Genomic DNA, 27,543 nt, shown 5'->3' with positions numbered 1-27,543 from the left:
GTTCACAAGACTTTTCACTCATTTTTCATGTGCTCCACTTACAGTTCAACCTATTATTTATTGCGACATTGTTTTTAACTTTAATCCACAGTTTAGTTATTTTTAGCTCAAAGAATATTCTGGTGAGAAATCTTTTATACCTGTAAAATCTCTGACATATTTTATGAAGTAGAAACATGGGAAGTTTTTTAACATGCTTTAAATGTGGTTTGAAATGTCATAAGCCTTCTCTTAATCCACCCCCCACAGTTACAAAAATGTTCCTGGGATTTGGTTCACTCATTTTTCTCACAGAAAAGTAACCATAGTCGACATCTCATTAGCTGTCAGGGTGATGTACAGCTGGAAGGGAACCAGCACTCCGGACCAGAGGCAGGGTTTCCTTCATTGTAATTCTATAAGGAGTCTCCTATAGAGGTCCATATGGAGAGAGCTGTTCCCAAACCATGAAATCCACAATCCACATCCTTTTGTAAATTCAAAGGTACAGTACTAAAGGCTTGCTGGAATTTTCGTTGCACTGAAGATTTTACACAGGTAGTAAACATAGAATAAATATTTAAATAAGCTTTTTAATGTCCTGGCGTACACAGCTATAAATGATCAAGAATATCCCCACTTGCAAAGGTAATACAGAAATAGCTCTAGCCCACTGGGTAAATCCTGGGTTTCCAGGACGTGTAGCTAGTTTTTATGATAATCTTCTATTAGGGGCTTTCAGCATAAGCCAGATCTGTTTCCATCCTTTCACCAATACTCTCTCTCTCTGGTTTTTCACATATAAGTGGCAGATTAGATGAGCTTGAATTAGATGGATACAGGTGGTGCCACCTGCTCACACCTTACTGCAGCATTGTTTGGTCATCCACTGTTTTATTCTGGGTCTGGACAAAGGATGAGCTGCCCAAGCTGCTCTTGGCAGTGTCCTAGAATGCAGCCAACAGCTTGGCAGGCGTACTGCTGGCCTTCTGCACACTGAAAGAGATCTATCAGATTTGTAATTTTGTGAAAATAAATTGAAGCTCAAAGGCCCTCTACTGAGTTAATCAATTTCAAACTGTTGTGTGTAAACAGAAGTATGGACCTACTATATTCTTCTAAGCCAAGCTCAGTAAAATAATGAGGAAAACTATTAAAACTGTTATAACTACCTATTAAACAATATACATCAGAACTCTGACCTTCACACACAGCAATTCAATGCACTATAATATGCTAAGGGGGTTTCCTTAAAATCTGTGAAAGACAGGAAAGTTAAAGAAATCTAGCTTTCCTAAAGATATCCAAATCCAATGTTCTTAACTTTAGAAGGTTCTCATTATTAGAGTCTCAAAACCCACCGAGAACTTTCAAATAAGGCACCACTCTCTTTAATTTCACTGTTTATTTTTAACTAAATTTGATTTTATAGATTTTTCTATAATAAATTTTTCTGGATACATCTTGGAAATGGTGGGCTCAGCAGAATCACACATTCCAGCTATCACTTCCATTAAGCCAGAAGCAGAGGCTTTCCGTTTGATTCAGCCCAGCTGTTTTACCCGCTGCCCAATTTCTTTTTTGACATTATATCTCCCACAGATCCAAATCATCCTAGGTTATAAAACAGAGACGTGTTTAACATGAATTATGCCTCACAGCCAGGGATCTGTGGGGACAAGAGGTGATGCTGCAGCAGTGGTGTAGGGGTGCATAGGATTTAAGATCAAAAGGAAAAGTGTCTTCATGGAGAGGACACAGCAGACTCCAATTAGAGAGCAGAGCTGATGTAGGGGTAGCTGAAGGAGTAGGCAGTACAACCTGGGTCAGATTGTAGAGACTGGACCTCATTGTGTAATCAATAAGGAGCTTCTGTAGCTTTTTAAATAAGGATGGATGAGTTGGGTACATGGCAAAACTGATATTTCGAAAAGATTACCCTGGCAGGAAGGATCAGAGACAGAAAGAACAACAAGGAGAATGATAAAGCAGTCTAAATGTGATGGAGTGTTCTGGAGAATCTGGAACCAGATAGAGACCGTGGGGATGGGGCAGAAGAGGAGCCAAGGGCCAAGAAACATGAAGGGGCATGGCCTCATAATCGTTATGTCCAGAAGATCAAAAACCAAACCATAAAACAATCAAATCTATCCCTTACACAGCATACTAAGACTAATGGTGTAGGACCAAGATGTGTGGAGCTATTGGAAGAAGAATGAGACACTGATGTAGAAAGCATCTACTAATCATGGGAACTGAGCCCAGGAGCCAGGGATGTGCCCATAAACAAGGACTTGTTCCTGAGATGGAAGACAGAGCCAAACAGCATTTCCTGCACAGACACTCGCATTATTTTGTATTTAAAACACAAACAGAGAAAGCAAATATCAACTGTCATATCTTTCCATTGTTTCACTGGAGATGACAAAAGGAACATGATCAGAAAACCCACTTCAGGATGGATATGGATGGTCCTTTGCCTCTGCATGTTCATAGTTTCACTCTTGAGAGAGTCTGTAGCTTCCACCACATCTAATTCCTCCTAAGCACCTAGGTGTTTGATTTGCACTGAAGGATTTGGCATTTGTAAAATCATCTCTAAGTTGTTTGCAAGCATATCTTCTAGGTTATAAATTCCTTAGTAGCAGAGTATTTTCCCTCCTATTGTTTTTATACCTCTACAAACAATTAACAAAGTATTCCCATTCTTTTAAATATATTTTTTATTAAATCATTCCATTAACATTTAGTAAGTAAATATGTGGAAGACAGTATACTAGGTGCTGGGACAGGTGAGGGGTGGAAATCAAATAGACATGGTTACTACTTTCAAAGAAATTATGGGCCAACAGAGGACATATGGCATATCCAAAAGGTGGTAGAACATACACTATTCTAAATAGAGGTCAAAAGTAGAGATGTAACTATTATATATCATGAAAGAAATTGCACTCAATCTGGGCCTTAAAAAAATAGGCAGAATTTTGAAAAATGCATGAGCTCAAGCATGGAGGTAGGTAAGGACAATGCATTCAGCAAATAATGTGCAGAGGGGTCTGTCTGGATCACAGGGTTCAGGTAATTTAGGATTCAATTATAAGTGACCTTAAGTGACAGCTAGGGTGGTGGATGGTCTGTAAGCACTGACATGATCAGTGGTCTTTTAAGGTCAATCTGGGAGGCAGGGCAGAGTAGAGAGGAAAATTTCCCAAACTGGGGAAAAAATTAAGATGTATTACAATACTCCATTGAGGGAGTTCTTAGGACACCAGTGATGGGAAATGAAAAGTAAATGACCAGTCAATGAAGGAAAAATACCACACAATCTCACTCATTCATGGATAATAGAGACCATTATAAACTTTTGAACAATAATAGATACAGAGGCAGAGTTGCCTCAAACAGATTGTCAAACTGCAGTGGGAAGGCAGGGGAGGGTTGGGGGGCCGGAGGGAGGGGGGTAAGAGATCAACCGAAGGACTTGTATGCATGCATATAAGCATAACCAATGGACATAAGACACTGGGGGGTAGGGAAGGCCAGGGGATTGTAAAAAAACAAAACAAAACAAAAACAAGTGAATCTAAGAATCAAGTGAATAAATAATCTGATGAACAAAAAAAAAAAAAAGAAAGAAAGAAAAGTAAATGAGTGAAGAGAGAGAAAACCACACCTGGGAGATAGAATATGAGTCTGGTCCTTGAGTGGGGCATCCAAGGGGTACAGGGATTTAGTAGCTGTCATCCCATAACCCCACTGCAAACAAGAATAAATTTGACCCACTGATAACCCCCCATGGTATGCTGGTCTCTAGACCTAGATGTCATTCACTGTCAGCCCCCAACTCCCACCTTCAGACCACTGCTGAAAGAACAGGCCTACCCATAACACACACCACCTCAACTACCACCACTGCCTCCACCACATGACTCTATTACATACATCCCACCCTGTTTATATTCTCCGTTTACATTTTACTGAATCTGTAAGCCCTCAGGGGCAAGGACTGTATCCCCAGAGGCAAGGACTATATCCCCAGAATATCTCATCACTCCCCTGTTTCTTTCTGCACCTATCCTATCACCTTTGTGGACTCATCCATTGATTCATTCATACACTCATTCAGTAACTACTAAGGACTTTCAGGTGCCCAAGGCAATCAGGTGCCTGGTTATCAAGAACAACATCTCCTGTCCTAATGAACCTTAAGAGTCTCCATTAACTTCCTCCAAAATTTTCTTCTTCTCACTTTGGCTAAATTTCATTCCACCTCCCTCATTGAAGCTGCTGTTTCCATTTTTTCTTCTCATTGATCTTTTCCTAGTCAATAATGTCTTGCTTCCTTGCTTATAAATCCAATGTAACTAAATATAGCCATCTATTTAAATTTTTGTGAGATTTGTTGTCATTGCATTCTCACTCTTGGGAATGCATTGTATGTGACATATATATATGTTGTGATACTGTCATAAAAATCAATGAACGAGTTAAGATATCTGCCCACTTGAGTAAACCAACAAAAAAGCATATGGTCCTATTTCTAATCCACATACCTAGTTTATCTACCTAGTTTATCTATAAATATGGACCTTTCTTTAATCGATATCTTATACTATCATGCCCCAAAGCAAGGTCAGAGACAAAGAAATTTCTGATAGTGGCTTAGGGAGACTGTACCAGAACCCACCACTTCGCCTCTCCCCACTGTTGTTCCCTTCCATCTCATCACCCATTCTATCCATCATACTTCCTACAATGTCACGTTTCTCTGCAGGCACCCTTAATAAGATTGCTCCTTTATCCTGCACATCCCCTCAGCAAGTACATGTGTCCTTTGTAGCAGACTTCACTAGCCTATTTCAAATAAGGCACCTGAGTTCCTCCTGAAACCCGTGTGCTCAGTGAGGATAGAGAAGCAGGGTTTGTGACGGGTACATTTGGGAGTCAAAGAAAGCTAATAAATGGGGAACTGTGTCATTAGGGAATGACCCCATAAAGTGATCATGGAGAAAACCTGTTAGTAATCAGGGAAGGATGGGCACCAGCCAACAGCCTTGGATGCCTGTCTGCCCATCCACATAATATTCAACTAAATGCAAGTGTTAATAAAAACCAAAGCACAAATCTGTAACACAGAGGTCAAAATGTTTTAATTTATGTAGATGATCTAGAAAGACTATAAAGGTTCACTCTAATAATCTGATATTTCTAGAAAAAAAGGAGACTGATCTCAAATTCATACATGGTCAGAAAATATAAACAAGTCTATATTTTTGAGAATAGTGTATATTCTGTATAGTTTAAAAATTATACTATACAGTGTAAAAAATTTCTGAAAAGATAACCTCATTTTTTGCAGTATGTATTAAAATCTTTTTGTTAAGGATTTCATATTCTCATGTTGCATACAAAACATGAAATGAAGGGATGTCTATCCTGGTAGTGGTAAAAGTAGTATGTATAAGGAAAAACTACACTGGAGAAATCTTGGTCCTTCTTTTCTCTGTAATTTAAAAAGGCAGCATTGCAGTCCCTGGTGTATTTTTGAGGCCAGATGAACCTTTGCAGAAAGAGTTTTTACCTTTACCAAAAGGAAGCCAGGTTGCTAGCAACGAAAACTGAAAGGATTCTGTGGGATTATTGAAAGCAACAGATGTGGAGTAAAACTTGCAAGTGTTACAGTGTACCTCTAGGAAGTGATTAAATACTTTCAGATTTCAGAAGCATAACCTGCCGCATGCATGCCCTGTTGTTATGGAATCATATAGTGGATTGGTTATTAGGGACCAGGGAAAAACCTAAAGGAGGGCAGGATGATTCAGTAACGCAGAAGGGTACATACTGGCCGTAATTATTTTCATGAATATAAACCCAATAACAATGAAATACAACTGTCATAAAGATAAGATGGCTGCTATATAGCAGCATAGTAGCTATCTTCAGAGTATTTAGAAATTAACTATAATATTTCTTACAACAATTTTCTTGAAACCATTCAAAACAATTCTATTTTGACCTATCTTGTCCCAAGTAATACATAGAGGGTAACGGTGATTGAGTCATTCATTAAGTGACTCTAATATAATCAAGTCTAAAATCATTCCCAAGGGCATTGCATACCAGAAGGGGACCTGAAAGTTCATCACTGCTGCAGACTGGTGGTGGCAGTGAATTACAATTTGTGCATGTCTTGCATGTTCCAATAAGTGTGCTTAAATAATTCCAAAAAGCAATGTTGCTGTTTACCACTCTTCAAATCTTTGTGAGAAATGTCTAGATATGTTTTTAATGAACATAATAGAACAAAGAACCTAATAAATAATATAGACAGAATTATTGAAACACCATTTTTATAACTAATAAAAGGCAAAGCCTGTTACCCTATGAGGTCAGTTTTGCTCTGGAAACTGCCTCTTTAAAATGCTGATGAAAATTGCATGCCACAAATATGTAAACATGAAAACAACAACAACAAAAAGATTTTTCTCTTTTTTTGAGAAAAGAGGAAGTATTTAAAATTAAACACAAGTAAAAGCTTAATTATTCAGTAACTAAAAATGCATTTATTATGTGTCTATCAATAATATCTAAGTGGAAATTCAGTACAAGTGTATCATAAGCTACAGAAAGTAAACTTTATCTTTTACTAAGTCTAGTTGATATACCGTATTATATTAGTTTTAGGTACATGCCAGAATGATTCAACATTTCTATTCCTTATGATATGATCATGACAATGTTGGTCTAATAAACATATGTCACCATACAAAGTTATTGTAATAATATTGACTATTTTTCCTATGCTGTATATTATATCCCCATGACTTTTTTTATATAACTGGAAGTTTGTACCTCTTATTCCCCTTCACCTTTCCCCCAATTCTCCCACTATCTTCCTCTGTAGCACTATCAGTTTGTTCTCTGCATATATGCATCTGTTTCTGTTTTTATTTTGTTTTTTAGACTCCACAAGTATGTGAATTCATACAGTACTTGTCTTTCTCTATCTGACTTACTTCTGACTTAGTACCCTCTAAGTTCATCCGTTTTGTTGCAAATGACAAGATTTTCTTCTTTTTATGGCTGAGTAATGTTTCACTGCATATAGATATCACATCTTTTTTTTTTTTAAATATATTTTATTGATTTTTGACAGAGAGGAAGGGAGAGAGATAGAGAGTCAGAAACATCGATGAGAGAGAAACATCGATCAGCTGCCTCCAGCACATCTCCTACTGGGGATGTGCCCGCAACCCAGGTACATGCCCTTGACCAGAATCGAACCTGGGACCTTTCAGTCCGCAGGCCGACGCTCTATCCACTGAGCCAAACCGGTTTCGGCTAGATATCACATCTTTATCCATTCATTTATCAATGGACACCTAGGTTACTTTCATATCTTGCTATTGTGAATAATGCTGCAATGAACATAGTGGGTGCATGTATCTTTCAAAAAGGCAACCTACTGAATGGGAGGAGATATTTGCAAATGATACATCTGATAAGGAGTTAATATCCAAATATACATAAAGAATTTATATAACTCAACATCAAAATAAAAAAAACAATCCAATTGGGCAGAGGACCTGAACAGACATTTTCTTCAAAAAAGGCATACAGATGGCCAACAGACATATTAAAAAAAATATTCAACATCACTAATCATCTGGGAAATGCAAATAAAAACTACAATGAGATATCACTCCACACCTGCTAGAATGGCTGTTATCAAAAAGACAACAAATAACAAGTGTTAGTAGGGATGTGGAGAAAAGGTAACCATCTTGCACTGTTGGTGAGATTATATATTGGTGCAGCCACTATGGAAAATAGTATGAAGGTTCCTAAATATATTTTTAAATAGAACTACCATGCAACCCAGAAATTCCACTTCTGGATGGATATTTATCTGAAGAAAAATTAAGCTTTAAAATGTAATTTCAAAATAAATCTATAATGATCAAAATATATCTATAACAAGAAGAGGCACAAGCAGCCAAAGACCGAAACGTGCCCATTCTTCCTATGCAACACCTTTCACTTCAGTAAAGAACTTGAGTTCAGACCTTCATGCACTCACACCAGGACTGTCAATAGGAGTCTCCTAAGTCGTTTGTTTTGCTTCAGCCACATGAATGCTCTCATTTTCTATTCAAAACCTCTGCGGGTTCTCCACAAAGCAAACTCTAAACTCCTTGACCAAGGAGACAGTTAGTACCATTTAATGTTTCCAAACATATCACCCCTAGTCCATATTCACAGGAGCCTACCCTCCCACACTTCACCTCCAAGCCCAGTCACATGAACAATGCATTCCTGAATTTCTTCGTGATTTTGGTCCTCCTGAAGTATCCTCTCCTTTCCCTTATGCCCACATCCCTGAATTCTACCCTCAAAACCAGATCACCTGAAGCAACTTCCCCAACCATCCAGGCTAGAGTGCCTGTAGCTGACAACACTTGTAAAGCCCTTTGGATATGCCATCTCCTATATGCTGTGTATTCAAATATATAACTTATTCCAACTGTACCACAACATTTAAGAACACCTCATATACCACTTCTTTATATTATAGTACCTTTTACCCAACCTCTGCCCTCCTTAACCACAATGGCCAGCATAGCATCTTTCTGATGCAGGTGCTCAGCTAGCATCTACTGACTCAAATATGTATTACATGAAAATTAAAAACTAAGAAGGATAAATATGAACCAAATAAGACTTTTGAGAAGCTGGATATCTTTTTCTGTAAAACTCTTGAGGATTTGGAATTCAAGATGATGGTATAGTAGTAAGTTTGCCCGAGATGCCATGCTTTTCCAATGTGTCCCCAGAGAATCCTCTGCTTACCCATGTCAATTCACTACAAATGCACGTCATCTTGTCTATCAGCCACCCATGATTATCTAAAGTAAACACAATTAAAGAATAACCTTTACCAGATGCATAAATGTTAAATAAACTTAATTCATGACTGCACAATTTCAAGTTAGACATACTGCTAAAATTCTAAGGACTGCATTTATATATGTATTAACCACAAAAATGAACACACAAACATCAAGAGACATCCTAGGTGGACATATGTGTGTGCATGTGCATGATTTATACCTCATAGAACATTTCTAGAATAAAGCACAAATTCAGAGAGGGAAAATGAGGGAATAAAAGGGGATATTTTACTTTCCACTACTCTGTATTACTTTTTTTTAAAACCACGGAATATGTATAATTTTCAAATTAACTCATACCCCCACACATAAGAAGCAGCCTAATGGCAGTTAAAACCTTTTTTTAATTAGCAGTTACTTTTAAAGTAAACAAATAAAAATTTTAGACATTAAGAGCTGAGCATGAAAGAAAACATAACTTAGACAGTGAGGTTTTGGAAGTTCAATGGGGATATTTTGTTCTGTATAATAGACAAACTCCTTCTTAACTTAGCACTTCCTAATTTAAATTATTTCATCTATGTGCCAACACTCCTATGTATTTAAGGATAGAATTACCAAAAGATATAACCCACCCTTTCCAATAGTAAAAGAGAAAGTAAACTTTTCCCAAGGTACAAGATACTAATAAGAAAAGCTTCTCAGATATTTGATAAAATTCCTCTTCCATGGTGACTTTAAATCAAATGCACTATATAAGTACAGTGCTCAGTCCTCGTAACAGAAGGTGTCTGCTGAAAAATGTCTAGGCATCACACATCTACTTTCCTCCCTTTCATCAGAGCAAAGACATCTGGTCTTTTGTGGGAGATTTTAAACCATGTGATATAAGTCTCCTGAAGCCATGATCTTCTCATCTTCATATACTAAACCACTACAATAATCTATCAAATAGTAGCTTCTTAGGGACCATTAGGTCAGTCAATGACATTTCCTCCAACACTATTTACTTGTAAAAATCCACAGAATAATATGCTCTGATAAGTAAGGAAATATTCACTTCTGTACATAATAGATTGCCATTTTTTACATTAAAAATATATTAAAAACATAAATGATTAAGGCCTCTTTGATGAAATAACTTCAAATCCAGTTTGGTTTTATATTTGCCGAGGGATCACCTCCTAAGTCATTCTAGTACATTGCAGGAAGTTCAATATGACACCCTTAAAGACAGGATAGAAGTGAGGTGGTCATAGTATATTGGGAGTGAAGAAGCCCCAGTTCTGTCCTACTCTCGTCAGGCCAGGCGAGAGTATACACACCTTGACACAGTCTAGTTTCTATATCTCAGTGACTGATCAGAAAAAGGTTTTCCTTCCAAGAATCAGGACTCCTCTTTGTACCTTAAAGTGTTCCTGAATGCCTCCTCTGGGTCTCATCAGCTCACCACCTTGCAGAGATGAGAAGAGTTGCTTTTCCTACCACTCCTGCCATCTGGAAGACCCTCCCTGTTTCATTCCTCTCCATAAATAGTCCATCTGTGCTCAAATCTGATGAAATGCATCCTTGATCCTTTGCCTCCACTTCTTAATTTCCTTTGACTTCCGTTCCTGTCAATTCTTCTACACCAAGTTCTTGTTTTCCATATTTTGCTATGCTGGCTACACCTTTCTGCTTAATCGTTGTGGGGGTAGAGGGAGGGTGTTGGATTAATGTCCTTGAAATAACAAAGTTATAGCTCTGACTGCAAACTGAGACGCTCACAACCTTTATAAAAAAGCAGTAAACCACAAGATCTTTTTAAATTTTTACTAGTTGGTTTTTTAAAGAGAAAAAAAAAGAGAAAGAAAATAGTTTTAGAAAGCTTTCCAGATTTATAAAGGTTTTAAATTTATTAAAACCAGGTAATTCATTCCAAACAGTTTTTATACTTCTTCCACGACGAGACCAAACCAAGTCACACAAAAAAAGGAATTTGCAAAACGGCAACTCACATACCTGAGGGTATGGGGAAGTCCTGGACTTTGACTTTGAACTGGAGAGTCTGGACTTGGCCCCCTTCCTGTTGTCAGGCATGGTAGGAGTGGAGCTGCTGGCGTAGGAGAAGGTCGGTTTGGAGGCTGAGATCTGATCCAGGGAGAGTTGCAGCCCTTTGTACTCTGTGTCCCTGCAGGGTGGGAGGACATAGCCCTTAATCAACCACCACAGGCAATGGAATTCATACATTCTCTCACCAGGAATGACAGTAATCCGTATTCAAAAAGGAAGCAAGCAGTAGTTGGCCATACAACTGGTATCCACAAACCCCTCAATTGTTTTAGAAATGCCTAACATTTAACTAATGTTTGTGAATGTAGCTGCCACCTATATACTACAGTCAAATTATATTACATGCTCATGAAAATGTCTTGATTAAAATGTTTTTTCATTATTTTTATAAGTAGGGGGGAAAAAACCTAATTCAACATCTCTGTGAGTCTGTCTCCTAATTGGTGAGATATGGATTATAAAACCTACTCTAAAGATTTCCTGTATGGGGTGACCTCAACAGACAACTGGCCATCTGATGCTATCTGATTATTGACCAGAAGAATGTCTTCTATCAGCTGTTCCAAGATCAATAATCCTGATAAACATTGCAAATATTCTTACAGCTAGCAAACTAATGTAACCGGATTTATAAATAAGTGAAAAATCCCTAATTAATTCAGTTACCTTAGGATACATCTTATCACCAGTTCTTTGCAGTCCTTCCTTCCTTCAATAAATTTGTATTAAGCTCCTAATGTATATGGATTTTGTGCTCTGTAGTGACGAGAGGATAGTAAGATATGTAAAGCCCTCCCCTTGTGCAGATTACAGTCTATTTGAGAGAAGAGACATTGAACAAATAAACAAGCATAACTGCAGACTGATATGAAGAGGATACAAAGTGTATCTCAGGGAGTTCATTGCAAAGCTACTCCATGAGGTACTTAGGGGCTGAAGATGACAGTCGTGGCCCCGCCCACAGCTCCCACCTCAGTCCATTCTAGGCAGCAGGGCATCTCCTCTGACTCCTCGGTTTTCATAGAGGATATCAACCCTTTCCACTGGCAGCCAAAATAAAATGTTTCAGAGTCTTCTTCATAAGGACTCACGAGAAAATTCTCTTTTAGGTTCCAGAACTAGCTGGGCTGCTCCAGAATATTCGATATCTTTTTATTTCATGAATACTGTGAACCATATAACTCACCATGTTTTGCTCTCTGAACTAGAATTCAAAAAGCCCCAAGTCCAATCTGTAACCACCTCTAGCAAGAGTACAAGTGTCATTGCAGGTATTTGTGCAACAAACTCCACTGGCTTCCATTAGTTTTCTTATCTTTTTTTCCTTTTATCAAATGGGTTCACCTTTTAACATTTTAATATGCATTTTTATACTCTTTAGATTAGGATGGGTTTATGAAATATAATAAGTTAATAACATTATATATGTAAAAGTGACTAGCACACTTCCATGGATCAGAAAATATTCATTTACCTTTTATTCTTTTCCCCCTGTTTATTCTTCTATAGAGAGATCAGGCAAAAGTAAAAGTATAATCCAAGCCAGGAATCCCTCAAGTGACTAGGAATAGAAACCAGCTAAAACAGTTTCAATGATATCTCTGCCACAAACTACAGCCTAGTGATTATGTCAGCAAATTACAATGGCTTCATTTCAAATAATCCATCTATTCAGTGCAAGTAAAAACCAAATTCTCCTATATGAGCAACAATAATTTAGAAGGTGAGCATGCAATTTGTCTTCTGGGCTGGGGAAGTCAGATCACATCCCTGGTCTGTTTTACTGCTCTAACCAACTCCTTTAAGGACAACACACAACACAAACTGAGCACTCCTTGGCCAGAAATCCAATGTGCTCCAAAATGTGGAACTGTGACCCCCACCTATTTTTTTTACAATATCCCAAATTGTTCCTTCATCAGCCCCTCACTTCATCCAAAATAGTTCTCCCCAAACAGACCTTATACTTTCCTGACTCCCCACCCCCCAATACATACCTATAAAACTCCTTTTACAAAGAACTACCTTAAATGCCATTTGCCTCTATGAAGGCCTTCCTCAATTCCTTCCATACTAGTACATGTGTACTGAGTGTCTCTGTGTGGGCTCTGTTCCAGAGGCTGCGGAGACATCAATGAGCAGAAGGACTAAGTTGCTACCCTCATGAAAAAGGCACTAGGGAGAAATAGGAAGGGGACCAGGAATTATCTTTTTCCTCCTCTAACCTTACTTTTCAAGTGATTATGTGTTATCTTTCCCAGTGAATTCTACGTTCTTAGAGGCCAAGAATCAAGAGATATTCTGTTGTGCTCCAATGCCATTTGCACAATATTTCACAGTTGCAACTAAGAAAGAATTGTTTCCCCCAATGACTGCGAATAACTTGCAACCCAACAGCCTTTCTCTGTGGAAAGAGACCCTCATGGCTGTAGGTCCCCTCACCCACTTGCCCTGAGAGCACATGTGTGACAATGAGCCAAGCAAGATGGGCTCTGAGAGAAGGTCTCATCAACATGTGGGCATCTTCTGTGTCAAATGTTATCTTGTCTACTGGGCAGCAGAGTATTCATCACCCAGTCCTTGCCTGACAAGCTCTAGGCTAACAGCAAAAATCATGCACCCCTGAAAATATGGCTAAATGATTCTGTACACTTGTTCTTAATACAACATTAGCACAGGGACTTCATGGCTACGGTCAGAGAGTAAACAAGACTGTTTTTCTCTTGCACAATCTCAGATTCCACAAGTATGCATCTCAACTAATTGAAAAAGTTTTTCCAAAATTTTTGCATAGCTTCCAATGACAGAAATATTCCAAATTAAATAGGCTTAAATAACATTTTAAAACCAATTAATGACTTGAAATTCTAAATACTCACATGAAAACTCTAGTAAATGTAAGATTTATACAAATGCTCTTGATAAATTAATAACAATGCTTTATGTTTTGATGCATCTCAAAAAATACAAAAATGAATCCCCTGGATCAGGGCTTGAGCCACTTCTTATGTAACAACACATCTAGACCTCAATTTCCTAGTTATACCTCATAGGGATGTGGGAGGGGGGGGTAGATGAAATATTATATGAAGAACTCATAACACAGTACCTAGAACACAGTAAATGCTCAATAAATAGTATTATTTCTTAACTCCCACATTCCATAGCAGTTACTCACTACCAAATTCCCCAGAACAATAGTTTCACTTTGGTAGCAATTTTGTAATCCATTTCATTACAAACACCTCCCTATGCTATATTTCTTTCCACCTCAAACTCATTTTAATCTTCTCTATTAATTTTTAGCCTCTAAACGCTATGGTCGAAATACTTATTAAGGAAAGTTCTTTATTGCTAAGTCAGCAAATGGGAATCTTAGAGCAACACAGGCCCAATACTCTGAGAAAAGCTCAGCCTGTACAAAACTCTAACAGCTCAAAAAATGTGTTCGGATGAAAAGCACAATAAAAAAAAGCCCACTTAAAGACATTTCAAGTACGGTTGATGTGCTGCCAAGAGGAGTCTGAATGGCAGATTCACTAAGAACAAAGCATTTGTTTTATTTTTAGAATTCTATTAAATTGAGTATTTCATTTGTATAGATTAAAGGGCTAGCTGCTGATGGGAATCACATTACGAGTTCCATTTCCCCCCTCCAGACTCAGACACAAAGAAGAGTCTGGCCTTACCTCTCTCCCTTCCATACAGTAAAGCATGTGCTGGTATCACACACACTCTCAGAGTTAGATGTATGCATAAACACTGCTTTCCTTTGGAGTGGGACAAAATAAAATTATTGGGCACACAGAACTTAGATTCTAAAATGAGTAGAGGGAGAACTTGACTCAGCTGACTTTCATAAAGGAAGGACACAGCCTGCTTCACTTCTGCAGCTTTCTTAAAAGTGCCACACTGACCCTGTGTGGGACTGCATGGGTGACTGTCTTAAGGGCAGCTCCTGCAGTTCTCCCAAACATGACTGGCATATCAAAAGAGGAACTGTAAGCAGACACGTTTTGGCATATTTTTCAAAATACCTGTGATACCAATTTACATTCGTTTTCTTTTTCTCCCTTGAAAGACTTCTACCACAGCTGCAGACATCCTAGGTATCTCAGCTCTGGAAGCAGTGTAAAATGGGTAATTTGCAATAGGACACACAGCTTGTCAATTTCACCCATATTTGCACAGACCAAAGCAATCCTCTTATTCCATTATGGACAGTCCGAAATCATTCAATTTTCAGAATTAACCATCTGAGTCTACTCTAAACTTTGTAATAGTCATGTACACATTTGGAATTTCTCAAATTCCAATGAAATAAAAGGAGCCATTTTCACATCGTGGGCCTTCTAGCATTCCCTTAAGCAATATGCTGTACCCTCCCACAAGGTAAATGCCACCTTGCTATATGGGAAGTTCAGTGTGACTCCCTTGCAAAGCAAATAGGAAGCATCTTCACCACTAAAAGGTACTATCAGCTTCAGAGAAATGCATTTCTATCATTTTAACTGGGAGACACGCCTCCATGATGCCAACAGTAGCACAAACATATTTACAGCCCTCAAGTGAAATGGAATGGATGCAGAGAGAAAAAGGTAACAATATTTTATCAGCTCATGTTGAATAAAGATTCTTTGCAAGAATTTTCCTCTTCAACTCACCGCACCCTATTCTACTTGCATTTTAGACAACTGGATTTTTCTTCTTATCACTTCAGTTTCGGAGCTGGCCATTCTGGAGCTTCTTTGTTTACTTTATGTTACTTGGCAATTCTTAAAAGATGTTGCCAGATTTCCCAATTGAGCTATTTTTTTAAAACAGCTGAAGGTGGTCAAATTACCGAGGAAAACGTGGAAACAAAGACATACAATTGATTTGGCTCCAAAGGCGCCGACTGAAATAAGCAGAGGATTGTATTAAACCGTGATCGGATTAAGTGGGAATGACTGCGCCTTATACTAAACTTTTTAATTGGATTCTAGAGTCACTGTTACACGAAGTGCCTGACCTTCTTTATATTCTGGCAGAGTTCCTGCCTGGCCACTGGGTAAACCTCTGCAGCAGAGGGCCCTACTTTATGCCTCATTTTCAGGCTCCCAGGGAGCCCAGCAGAGAAAGCTGATAAGGAGGATCCCACACTGTGAGGGGCTCACAGACTAGGACCGTCTGCTGGGAAATTAGGCTAAGGCACCCTTGGAAATGTAACAGTGTCATACTAATAAGTGGATTTGTGTTTACTTCTTGCGGTTTTCTCCATTTGATTTGGCGGTTTTAGTGGTTCTCAAAAAGTCTTTGGTGTTACATAAACATCGCCTCTGCCTAGAAGCACCTTTCTCCTCCATTTTGTAGGTTTCACCCAACATGCTATGGTGTGGATGACGCCGCAAAGGTAAGAGATGGCTTAGGCACAAAGTCTACTATCACGTGATTTCAAGAAGGAAAGATGTGGGGATGCAAACAATAACAACCAAAAAGTAAGTCAAAAAGTCTAATGTGTCAGTAAAATGTGGTAAAGCCAACCATCCTCCCAAAAGGGGTTGTGTAATACCATGACACAAGTTGAAATAGAGCTAAATCCAGACCTGCCACCACACTGCATCTGAATTTGTTTCCTTGCCTCCATGGGCCACAGTGATTTCTTCCTGCTCCTTCCTCTGAGCTCCTACACTGTCAACCGCCTCTCCCACTCACGTGGCACTTCTAGTTCTGTCTCACAGGGTGATGAACGGTATACCTGGACACCCTCCTAAATTCCAACCCTTATAACAATCTCTACTTGTAGTTGCACTATATCTTAACCAAGGACAAATACTTACTTGCAAGTGATTAACAAAATAATTCTCATTGCATAAACTCATTCATCTCAAATCCAAATGATTGAAAACTCAAAAAAAAACAAAACAAAAACAAAAAAAAAAAAACTGCCGAAACCGGTTTGGCTCGGTGGATAGAGCGTCCGCCTGCGGACTGAAAGGTCCCGGGTTCAATTCCGGTCAGGGGCATGTACCTGGGTTGCGGGCACTTCCCCATTGGGGGATGTGCAGGAGGCAGCTGATCGATGTTTCTCTCTCATCGATGTTTCTAACTATCTCTCTCTCTTCCTCTCTGTAAAAAATCAATAAAATATATTTAAAAAAAAAAAAAAAAAAAAAAAAACCCTGGCAAATCTTTCTACATAAATGAGAGATACCTGCTAAGTACGCAAATTTATGGGAGGAGTTTTGTTTTTTTTAATTCCCAGTATATAATTAACAATGATCATTCTGAAATTCTGTGAGATCCTATATCAAATAAACTAATTATGTTATTGTTTCTTGTTGGAAACAATGCTCTTAATTTTTATAACATCATAATTCAGGCATAACATATGTTATATGTAGGAAAACTAAAATACTAAATTAATTTCATCCTCAACCATATATTTGGAACTATTATAACTGTATTGAAGGAGTGAGAATGAATAATACTTTAATCCCCAGAGAAATAACCTTTACAAATTGATAATAAATGCAATATCTCTTCAATAGAAAGATAAGAAAAGGTTATATAGTATATACGCATGTATAGTATATATATGCACACACATATATAACATGTACTGTATATGTACGCAGGTACATATAGTGAAAGGCAAAAAACTCAAATGTCAATAGCAGATATCTAGAAAATAGATTAAAGATGTTCCATAGCTTTTCTTTATACCTCTCTGCATTATCTTAATTTGTTCTATAATGAACATGTATTACTTTTATAATCAGAAAAATATTTTCTTAAAAAAGAAAACTTTGAGGCAAATTTCAGGTATTCTCACTTCATATTGAAATGGTTCCCAAATTTCTTTTCTTTATATTTCTAGAGTTTATTTTTGGAATAATATTAAATGGCAAAAGATAAAGCATGATTTGACTTCTTTCCCTAAGGCTCAACTTCTCAGGCAAACCATCTATCGTTTTTAAATGTCCTAATGACCATAAGCTCTGTCAGTGCCTGTGCATTTCACTGATTTTCTGATTTATTTGCCACCCCTCCCACCTTATGGAATTATCTGTCTCTGAAGGCTTTCATGTGAACCGTATAACTTTATATTTCCTTCTTTGGAGATTATAACTTATATTATTACTTACAATTGAGAGAAAAGAAACTCTAGTTTCACGTGAGCTAGAGGTGGTATATTTGTCACTGTTTAGATGAAGTAAACCCAACTTTGGGGCCACATTTCTTATTCTGAGGAACTTTACTTATTATGTTTGGGAATTCATTTCATATTTAGCTACTAAAGTTTTAGGCATATTTGTGAATTATGGCTTTTGTTTGAAGTCTAAGTTTCAAATTCTATTGTTGTTATAGCTTTCTTGTTTCTTATTTTCTTAAGGAGGGTGGAGGAATGGAAGCTGTTGTTTAAAGGTTAGATCTGAACAAATTAAGTGCAAAATGTGCTACCTCTTTCATCAAGGGCATAAATTAAAAACTGTCTGTCTCTTGTCCCACAGTCAGAACCCTTAATTTGAGCCCATTTCTGGGGGGAGGGGAAAAGCAAATAAAAAGAAAGAAAAAGTCATACTAATATCAACCAAAGTTTTTCTTACTTTAAAATGTTTTCAACAAATAGGAAATAAAAAGCACACACTATTCTGGCCCCTTCTTTTCCATCTCCTTCTATTCTTTCCCACCTCCCACCCCTGGTGTCCACCTCTCTCTCCTTCCTTGTCATTTACTAAGCTGATGTTTTTCAAATGCCTGTTCCCTTTAAAACTCTTCCAATGCCTAAGCTAGATAAGCTATGGGGGAACCCACCACCTACCACCTTGTATGAGGCTGAGGTGTTATTCTCACAGGAACAGCTTTCTTTCCCAGTTCCTAAAACCCTTACAAAACTGATTCCTAAACCCTGAAAATGTCCTCTGGCAGGGAGGGTGAAAGAACCCACAGTTCCAATTTTTAACTCCACATAAACTCTAGAAACAGAAAAGGTACCCACAGGGTCCCCAAATTCCCCCCAGGGTTTTGCATGTGGAGGTTCTACAAGACCAAAACTCAAGGCACTGTGGGAAGCTCAGCTCTTTTCTGCACAATACAAAGGTACTGGCATTTCTGCGGACGATAGAGAAGTAGACCCTCAGACTTTGAACTGCCTGGGAGAAGATGCAGCAAAAATGATGGCATGATGCTATGTTTTCAAATGTACAAATCTTCATTTGTTTAACTTAAATATTTTATAATAGGTCCCATATCATTAATTCTTGATTAAGCCTCTTTTAGGTAGTTAATCATTAATGGTTTCTTTACAGTTGCTATGCAAACACTTCATTCATACCTATGACATATCAAATCTCACAGATATTCTTTAATTGGATTCATTTATTTCTAATCTCCTTAAGCCCTTACTATTATAATGCTTGTCTAAAGATACATTAAACTCTATTATTTAAACAGCTAAAATATATTTGAGTTGTATTTTATGAACAAAAATTCACCATTCAACAAATGTTCTACCATTATTATTATGTACTTCAGTATTCAGAAACTATTTAAAATTGCCTGGTAGATATGCTGTGCTTAACCAAAATAATTTCTGAATCATTGCTAGAGAATTTGGATTGCCCACTAAAATGCCAAAATGTTCATTGTCTATATTTGAAATCAGAGAGCTTGTATAATTCTATAGAAAATACATAGTTACCAATAGGACCCATTACCACAGACAGAATAGGCAGCTGCCTACTTTTATGATTTGTGGAACTTAAGAAAGTTTCCTGGAACACTCATGAAGATGTCTCAATAATGGTCTACTGGCTGATGCTTAAAATTTGCTATTAGATATTTATATCTTTGACTTTAGACAGATGCCTCAGAAAGGAATCCTATATAATAAAAGTCTAGGTGGCATCACATGACATTGTCACAAGATGACCACCACAAGATGGCTGCCACAAGGTGGTCACCACAAGAAGGCCGACAGGGGAGGGCAGTTATGTGCGATCAGGCCAGCAGGGGAGGGCAGTTGGGGGCGAGATCAGGCCTGCAGGGGAGGGCAGTTGGGGGTGACCAGGCCTGCAGGGGAGGGCAGTTGGGGGCAAGATCAGGCCATCAGGGGAGGACAGTTAGGTGTCAATCAGGCTGGCAGGGGAGCTGTTAGGGGGTGATCAGGCTGGCAGGCAGAAGCAGTTAGGGGCAATCAGGCAGGCAGGTAGGCGAGCAGTTAGGAGCCAGCAGTCCTGATTGTCAGAGGTGTGTCTGGCAGTCGGACATCCCCCAACGGGTCCCAGATTGGAGAGGGTGCAGGCCAGGCTGAGGGACACCCCCCTCCCATGCATGAATTTTGTGCACTGGGCCTCTAGTAATATAATAAACTTCATCTGTTATCTTTCATTGATTCATTTCAACAGCTCTTTTTCCTAGAGCAGTGATTCTCAAACTTCAGCCTACATCAGAAGCACCTGAAAAGTTTACTAAAACACAGCTTACTGGGCTCCACCCCTTAGAGTTTCTCAATTGTAGGTCTAGGGCAGGGGTGGGCAAACTTTTTGACTCGAGGGCCACAATGGGTTCTTAAAATGGACCGGAGGGCCGGAACAAAAGCATGGATGGAGTGTTTGTGTGAATTAATATAAATTCAAAGTAAACATTATTACATAAAAGGGTACGGTCTTTTTGTTTTTTTAGTTTTATTCATTCCAAACAGGCCGGATCCGGCCCACGGGCTATAGATTGCCCACTGCTGGTCTAGGGTGAAATCCGCAATTTCCATTTTTAACAACCCATCCACGCTGGCTGATGCTGATGCTGCCAATCAGGAGCCCATTCTTTGAGAACTAGAGCAGTTGTTATCTGATATGAAAAAAGCTAAAGGAATCTGGTAAAAGGACACCACAGAAGAGATGGGAAACCACTGAAAAGGGAGGAAACTCTCCAAAGACAAAAGTCACACTTTTTCTACCACCTGACCTCACTGCATATCTTTCATTAAACTACTCCCATTCCTACCAAACCGCTTGCTTCCTCTCAGCCTTCTTTGGGGCACCTTCTGTTCTATAAACCCTATAACACTGGAGAGCCACAGGGCTTGGTCTTCAGGCTGCTTCTCTATTAACACCCATGCTCTAATGGTTTCATCCATTCAACTGACTTTAAATTCCATAAGTTGAGGACCCCCAGTCTCCAGCCCAGACCTTCCTTCTCCACAGACACCCAAATCCAGCCATCTACCTGAAACATCCACTCTGATAAAAGACAGGCATCTCAAACTAAACATTCCTAATTTCTGTCCCTACCTACAAATCTGTTCCTTTCCACCAATCATCTAAGTTGCTCAGGCTAGAAACCTAGGTGCTATTCTTAACTCCTCTTTTTTCACAATTCATATCTAATCCATCTGCACACTGCAACTGTCTATCTTCAAACTATATCCTCAATCTGACCTTTCATTACCTCCCTCTTTCAAGCCATTATCTTCTCTCACCTAGGCAATTACAATCATTTCCCAACGGGTCTCCCTGCCTCTACCCTCCACCATCCTCCAAGCCTATCCTTCATACCAGCCAGATAATCTCTTCATAGCTTAAATTAGCTCATGCCATGCCTTTACTCATAACTCTCCAATGGCTTCCCAAAGCCTTAAGACCCAACATGATGACAAAAATGGAACTGCCATTTGACCCAGTGATTCCATTTCTAGGACTATATCCCAAGAAACTAGAAACACCAATCAGAAAGGATATATGCACCCCTATGTTCATAGCAGCACAATTTATCATAGCTAAGATTTGGAAACAGCCTAAGTGCGCATCAGCAGATGAGTGGATGAAAAAACTGTGGTACATCTACACAATGGAATACTATGCTGTGGAAAAGAAGAAGAAGAAGAAGAAGAAGAAGAAGAAGAAGAAGAAGAAGAAGAAGAAGAAGAAGAAGAAGAAGAAGAAGAAGAAGAAGAAGAGGAGGAGGAGGAGGAGGAGGAGGAGGAGGAGGAGGAGGAGGAGGAGGAGGAGGAGGAGGAGGAAGAAGAAGAAGGAATTCTTACCATTTGCAACAGCATGGATGGAACTGGAGAGTATTATGCTAAATGAAATAAGCCAGTCAGAGAAAGATAAATATCACATGATTTCACTCATTTATGGAATATAATGAACAACATAAACTGATGAACAAAAACAGATTCAGAGACAGAGAAGCATCGATCAGACCATCAAACCTCACAGGGAAGGTAAGGGAGGGTGGGGATAAGGGGGAGAGATCAACCAAAGGACTTATATGCATGCATATAAGCCTAACCAATGGACACAGACAACAGGGGGGTGAGGGCATGAGTGGGGGGGGGGGTGCAATGGGGCAATAAGGACACATATGTAATACCTTAATCAATAAAGAAAAAAATTTAAAAAAAAGACTCAACATGGTCTGACTCGCCTTTTCTACCATCATCACCTTTCATTCTTCCCCTGCCTTTCTCTGCTTCAACTGCAGTGACCTTCTCTGTACATCAACTTGCCAAGTTGTTTTCTATCTCAGGGCCTTTGCACATGCTTCCCACTGGCAGGAATGTTCTCCCTGCAGGACTCAACATAGCTGCCTTCCTCCTTTCATTCAGAAATCTTCAAGAAGTCCTTCCCTAAACACTCTCATCTCTTTGTCCTGCTTTTTTCCCCTTTCATTCCCTAACATTATGTGATATATTTGTTTATAAGTACTGTCTATTTCTTCCCACTAAAATTTATGCTCCATGAGGGAAGGGATCGTGTCTGTCTTGGCCACACCATAGCCCTGGCATAGAGAAGGCACTGGAGAAATACTTGCTGAGCAAATGAAAGAGCCATCACGTTTGCCATAGAGATAAATACACTCTGCAACATTTCTTACCATCCTCTTAATTATAGCAACAGAAATTAAGCTGATCCTAATGGTAGAAATTTGTTTATAATGAAGGTCCCATTGAGTTGACAGAGAAGAGGCACAAACAGAAAAGATATTATATTGTAAAATGCCATGTAGTGGCTCTAAATATTTTCCTCTGGTTTTCAATTAGCCCTCACAATAAAATGGCACCCTGCACTTTGTTATTCCTTTCACTGCTTTGATTGGAGGAATAAAATTGACACCCACTCTGCCCTCCTTCTCCTGGGCGTCAGCCTTCCAGCATTCCTGAGCTGTAACCCTGTGGGGGTCTATTACCCAAAGCCAGCACAACAAATACTTCACTTTGTCAGGGCTGTAGTAAGAGTTCAACAGCTAATGGAAATGCTGTGACTTCCAACACTATTAGTCTCTTAACAGCGTATAAAAATTAAAATGAAAAGCCTTGTGTTGCATTTGGTTAGTTCTGAAAAAAAAAAAAAAAAAAAAAAAAAAAAAAGCTGCTCTTTTCCTGTCATATATTTGGACACCAATAGCAATTAATGGGAGTGTTGGAAGAAGTAAACCTCATGGGTTCTCACCTTCAGCAGCCAGAACACATTACAGCCATCCCAAGTACAAAGAGTGAAATGAATGGCTGAATAGCAACAACAAGCTACAAGCCCCTGAAAATGCTTGCAACCAAGGATGCTACTATTTTTGTAATGCTTTTCAGTAGGAGGCGAGAAACAGCACATTCTCAGATTGCATTAGCAGAGAATGTTACTATTCTCTGAGAGATGTAAAAAGTGGCAAGGGACTTGGGTTTAAAAGTACAAACACAGAGAGAATCCCACCTTAATGGATACCATTATGATCTCCAGTTCAATATAATGAGGCTATTTTCACAGTCTGGCCAGCCGCCTATATTAGCACAGCTTTACTGATGTGGATACAACAAATTCTGTTTGAACAAGAAATCCCCAAGAAAAAAAAAAGATCCTTTCACGGGCTCTATCCAGTTAGCAATCAATCAAAGGGAAAAAATCCTTCTAGTAAAGACAGCAGCTCCCATTTGAATCCTGGTGAAATATTAGATGTTCTGAGTAAAATGTTCTATTTGTGGTGCTTACCAATAGCTGTTTTGTGAAAATGTCATAACTTGATGACTAAACGGGGGAAGGGGAGATAGGGTCAGGCCTGGGGTGAGTATATCACATGCCCACTGACTAGGTTTCGAGTGTGCTCAAACTGTGACGCAACCGAGTCATCTTGGGGAGACCCCATATTGGACAAGAGAGTAAACTATCTACAGACTTTTGCAAAATCTCTGCAAAATGTCACATTACTTCCTAAATATTTGGTGGAACTACATGAAATTGCCAATATTGGGCTGTGGACATGGAAATCCGGGCTCTGGGTTGGTATGTCCACTCATTAGCTGTGCTGTATAGGCTAAGTCTCTTGGACTAGCTGAGCCTCTGGCACAAATTAGCAACCCTTCAAATGTGAGTCCCTCTTACTCCCCAACCTAAGTAAGGCAATGAGCAGAGCACCTTCCCACCCCTCCTTCAGCTTGGAGCTGACAATCATCTTGCAGTATCTCCAGGGCACAGCAGCCATGCTTGGGAAATACCCCTTATTTAAAAAAATAAAGTAAAATAAAAACCTTAAAATAATTAGCAACATTTAAAAATATAATAAATCCACAAAAACTTCTGAATCTAGATTAATTCTTCAACTTAAAAAATTTGCTGAGATTCATAATACTGTTAGAAGTCAACCCCAAAAATATGTAAAATTCCCATTCAACACAGAAAAAAAATCACTCAAGCATAACACTCTCTCTCTGGCTGAAGTAAAGAGATACACAGGACCTGGCCCAGACACTGTTGTCCTTGTGAGCATTAAAGTTAGACTCTTCCTGCAGCCAGGTACTGTGCTGCCAATCATGATCTCCCTAACACACACACACACACACACACACACACACACACACACACACAGGCAGACACACCCAGGGGTTTAGCTCCTCCCACTGACTCCACCCCCTCTCCACCATCTATGGAGGGAAGTGTGAGCACACCTGGAAGCTTATTCCCCAGGGGTGACCCAGGCAGTGCCAAGCCACTTCACACCCTTTTCTTTCTAATTGTGGATGGAAACTTTTATTTCCAGGAAGGGATCCTAGTCCCAAGCAAGCCTATAGGGAAATCAAACAAGGACTCACCTTACACTTGTGCCTATTTCTTTTTCCTGAAGATACTATCTTATTCATTTTGATGGCCCCAGAATTTGGCACATGGCATGACCCATGACAGGTGCTCAGTAAATCATTTATGAATGCTGAAAGACCTACCAGTCCTAGTCAACTGAAGAAGTATCTAACAGTCATTTCCAATGTAGCAGAATCATTGCTGATTTCTCATTCATGGGCAACCCTCTGCCTTTCTAAGGCTCATAGATTCCCACCTTCAGTCCAAAGACACAGACATTGATTTTTGTGTTTATTGGCAAACTAAAAATTATTTTATTTCATTTCACTGAAATAACCACCCCAATAATTTACATTTACTTGATGTTACTTTGTGTTAGGCACAGTGCCAAGAACCTCACACATTATATTTAATGTTCCCAAAGTCTCTATGCAGTAGATGTTATCATTACCTGCATTTCAGGAATTAAAAAGAAAACAAAATGAGAACAGAGACAGCAAAGGTAAGCAATTTGCCCAGTCACAGAGCCAGTGAGTGGCAGCAATAGGATTTGAACAGGCAATGGACCCAAAGCCTAAGCTTTTAACTAATATGCTATGTTGCTTAATAAAATGTAGTGAGATCTCATTTCATAACACATTTTTCAAATACCTTGTAAAACCGCCCTGTGTTAATCAGGGTTTCAAACATCTCACTAACAAGCCTAGGCTGCATCATATTCTAATAACAGTAGGATTATGATGTCAAACACAGCACTAAGGAGACCTTCTGGTCCTACAAATCTGGAACCAGCTGCATATATGCTTTGCTCCTCCCTCTCCTTCAATCTGGTCCTAATGTGTACCTCACATTTGCTTTCTACAAATAATTTTTAAAATACAACCATTATACATGTGGTACCACTGTATATTCATATCAATAGATTTTTACATTTAATTCAGATGTATGGGGATGCAGCTATGACCAGTCCATGCAGAGGAACCGGGAATACACACAAGGTTCCATTGAACACCATCAAAAATAGCAGCATTGCATATTCTACTCACTTTATATTATAATTACTGACATTTACAAAACACTGATTCCAACAAAATTAACCTTAGAAATTTGACAGATGCTTAGTTTCTTAGAACCTTCTTTTCCCAGTAAAGCATCAGGCCTTTGGTGAAGGCTAGCTTACCTCCCTCCCAACAGAAATCTCAGCTCCCTTTAGAGTACACAATGACAGCTGTGAAACACGGAGTGAGCTTAACCCAACTGTGGAAACCACCACACACAAAAACCACAATGCTTATAGGTGTGTGTGCTGAGAGACTGACAAGGGGGAAGAAAATAAACATTTAAATTTGTGGATTTGAGGATATGGAAATTCAAGTAAAAGAGGGAATTATTCATTCTCTTCCAAAATATTTCAGTTGGCAACACGTAATTGGCAAGTGCTAATAGTTAAGATATTTTGAGCACTTACTTACTGGCAGGTATTATGATATATTTCTCATCTCATCTAATTCCCCTCTGCCAAACCTTAAAAATTAGGCACAAATGTCCCCATTTCACAGATGGGAAAAAAGAGGGTCAAAGGATTGGGGCTGGGTTCAACATCTCACAGCTATTGCACAGCAAAGCATATTCAAACCCGGATCTGTCTGACACCAAAGCCTATGCCTTTTCCTTGCAGGTTTATTTGCATGATACTGTGGGGTTTTCTAAAAACAGAATCTTGATCCTACTGCAATATAACTTCCAGAGTAAAAGTCACAGATGGTAAACAGATGGTCCAGACTCAGCCAGACATTCCTCCTCATCTCCCTCAGCCCTGCCATCACCACGGACCACCTCTCTCCCCTACCACCTCCCTGGACCTCGGAACGCCTGAGGCAGGGGAAAGGCAGTAGTGAGAATTTACTCCTTCAGACCAGGCAGAATGTTGAATTCCTCCATTGATAGGCACTCAGGTATTTCTAGGTTTCATCTAAACTCCACCAATCCTTTCTGCAACCAATATTTTCAGCTTAAGCACAGCCACCAGCACTTCAACCCAAATGAATTCTCTTTCACCACCTGCTTATCTGGAAAGATGTCACAAACCAATGAGAACAGTAAACAGAGAGGAGGAAAGCACTGAAGAAGGAGCAGCCTTTTACTCAATTATCAAGATAGGCATAATCCACCACACACACACACACACACACACACACACACACACACACACCTGTACTAAACATAAAAGGGTGTTTATGTTTAGTACATGAATAGACCAAGTCAAAAACACTCTTTTCTGGAGTTCAAGGAAAGCCACATTGGAATTTGTCCATCCAGGCACAATAACATGTATGGACCCTGCCTTCAAACTAAGGTGATGATCCATGATTTTCCATGATGCGACTCAAAGATCAGAAGCCTTTCTCTTCCAACAGCTGGGCTAAGAGAAAGCCAGAGATGAGTGATCAGGCTGGTCATTTAGCACACACCAAGTGGCCTCCACCCAGAACTAAAGGAGAGGTCCTGTGAGTCAGCGCCCTCTGGATCACAACAACAACAAAGGAAGAAGTGGAAGCCCCAGAGGCCTGGGG

At 39.1% G+C, this 27,543-nt stretch overlaps 1 protein-coding gene across 3 annotated transcripts in view; it reads right to left on the bottom strand.

Moving 5' to 3' along the window:
- SIM1 (SIM bHLH transcription factor 1) overlaps positions 1–27,543 on the bottom strand; it is a 73,589-nt gene that overhangs the window by 21,388 nt on the left and 24,658 nt on the right. For all 3 annotated transcript variants that reach the window (XM_036317918.1, XM_036317919.1, XM_036317920.1), the window contains exon 10: positions 10,872–11,040. In XM_036317918.1, coding sequence (XP_036173811.1) covers positions 10,872–11,040 — 169 coding nt within the window. The remainder of the gene's footprint in view (positions 1–10,871; positions 11,041–27,543) is intronic.

Source organism: Myotis myotis, unplaced genomic scaffold (assembly GCF_014108235.1).
Source record: "Myotis myotis isolate mMyoMyo1 unplaced genomic scaffold, mMyoMyo1.p scaffold_m19_p_7, whole genome shotgun sequence".
In the NCBI taxonomy this organism is placed as follows: domain Eukaryota; kingdom Metazoa; phylum Chordata; class Mammalia; order Chiroptera; family Vespertilionidae; genus Myotis; species Myotis myotis.
This window is presented reverse-complemented; position numbering and strand designations above follow the sequence as displayed.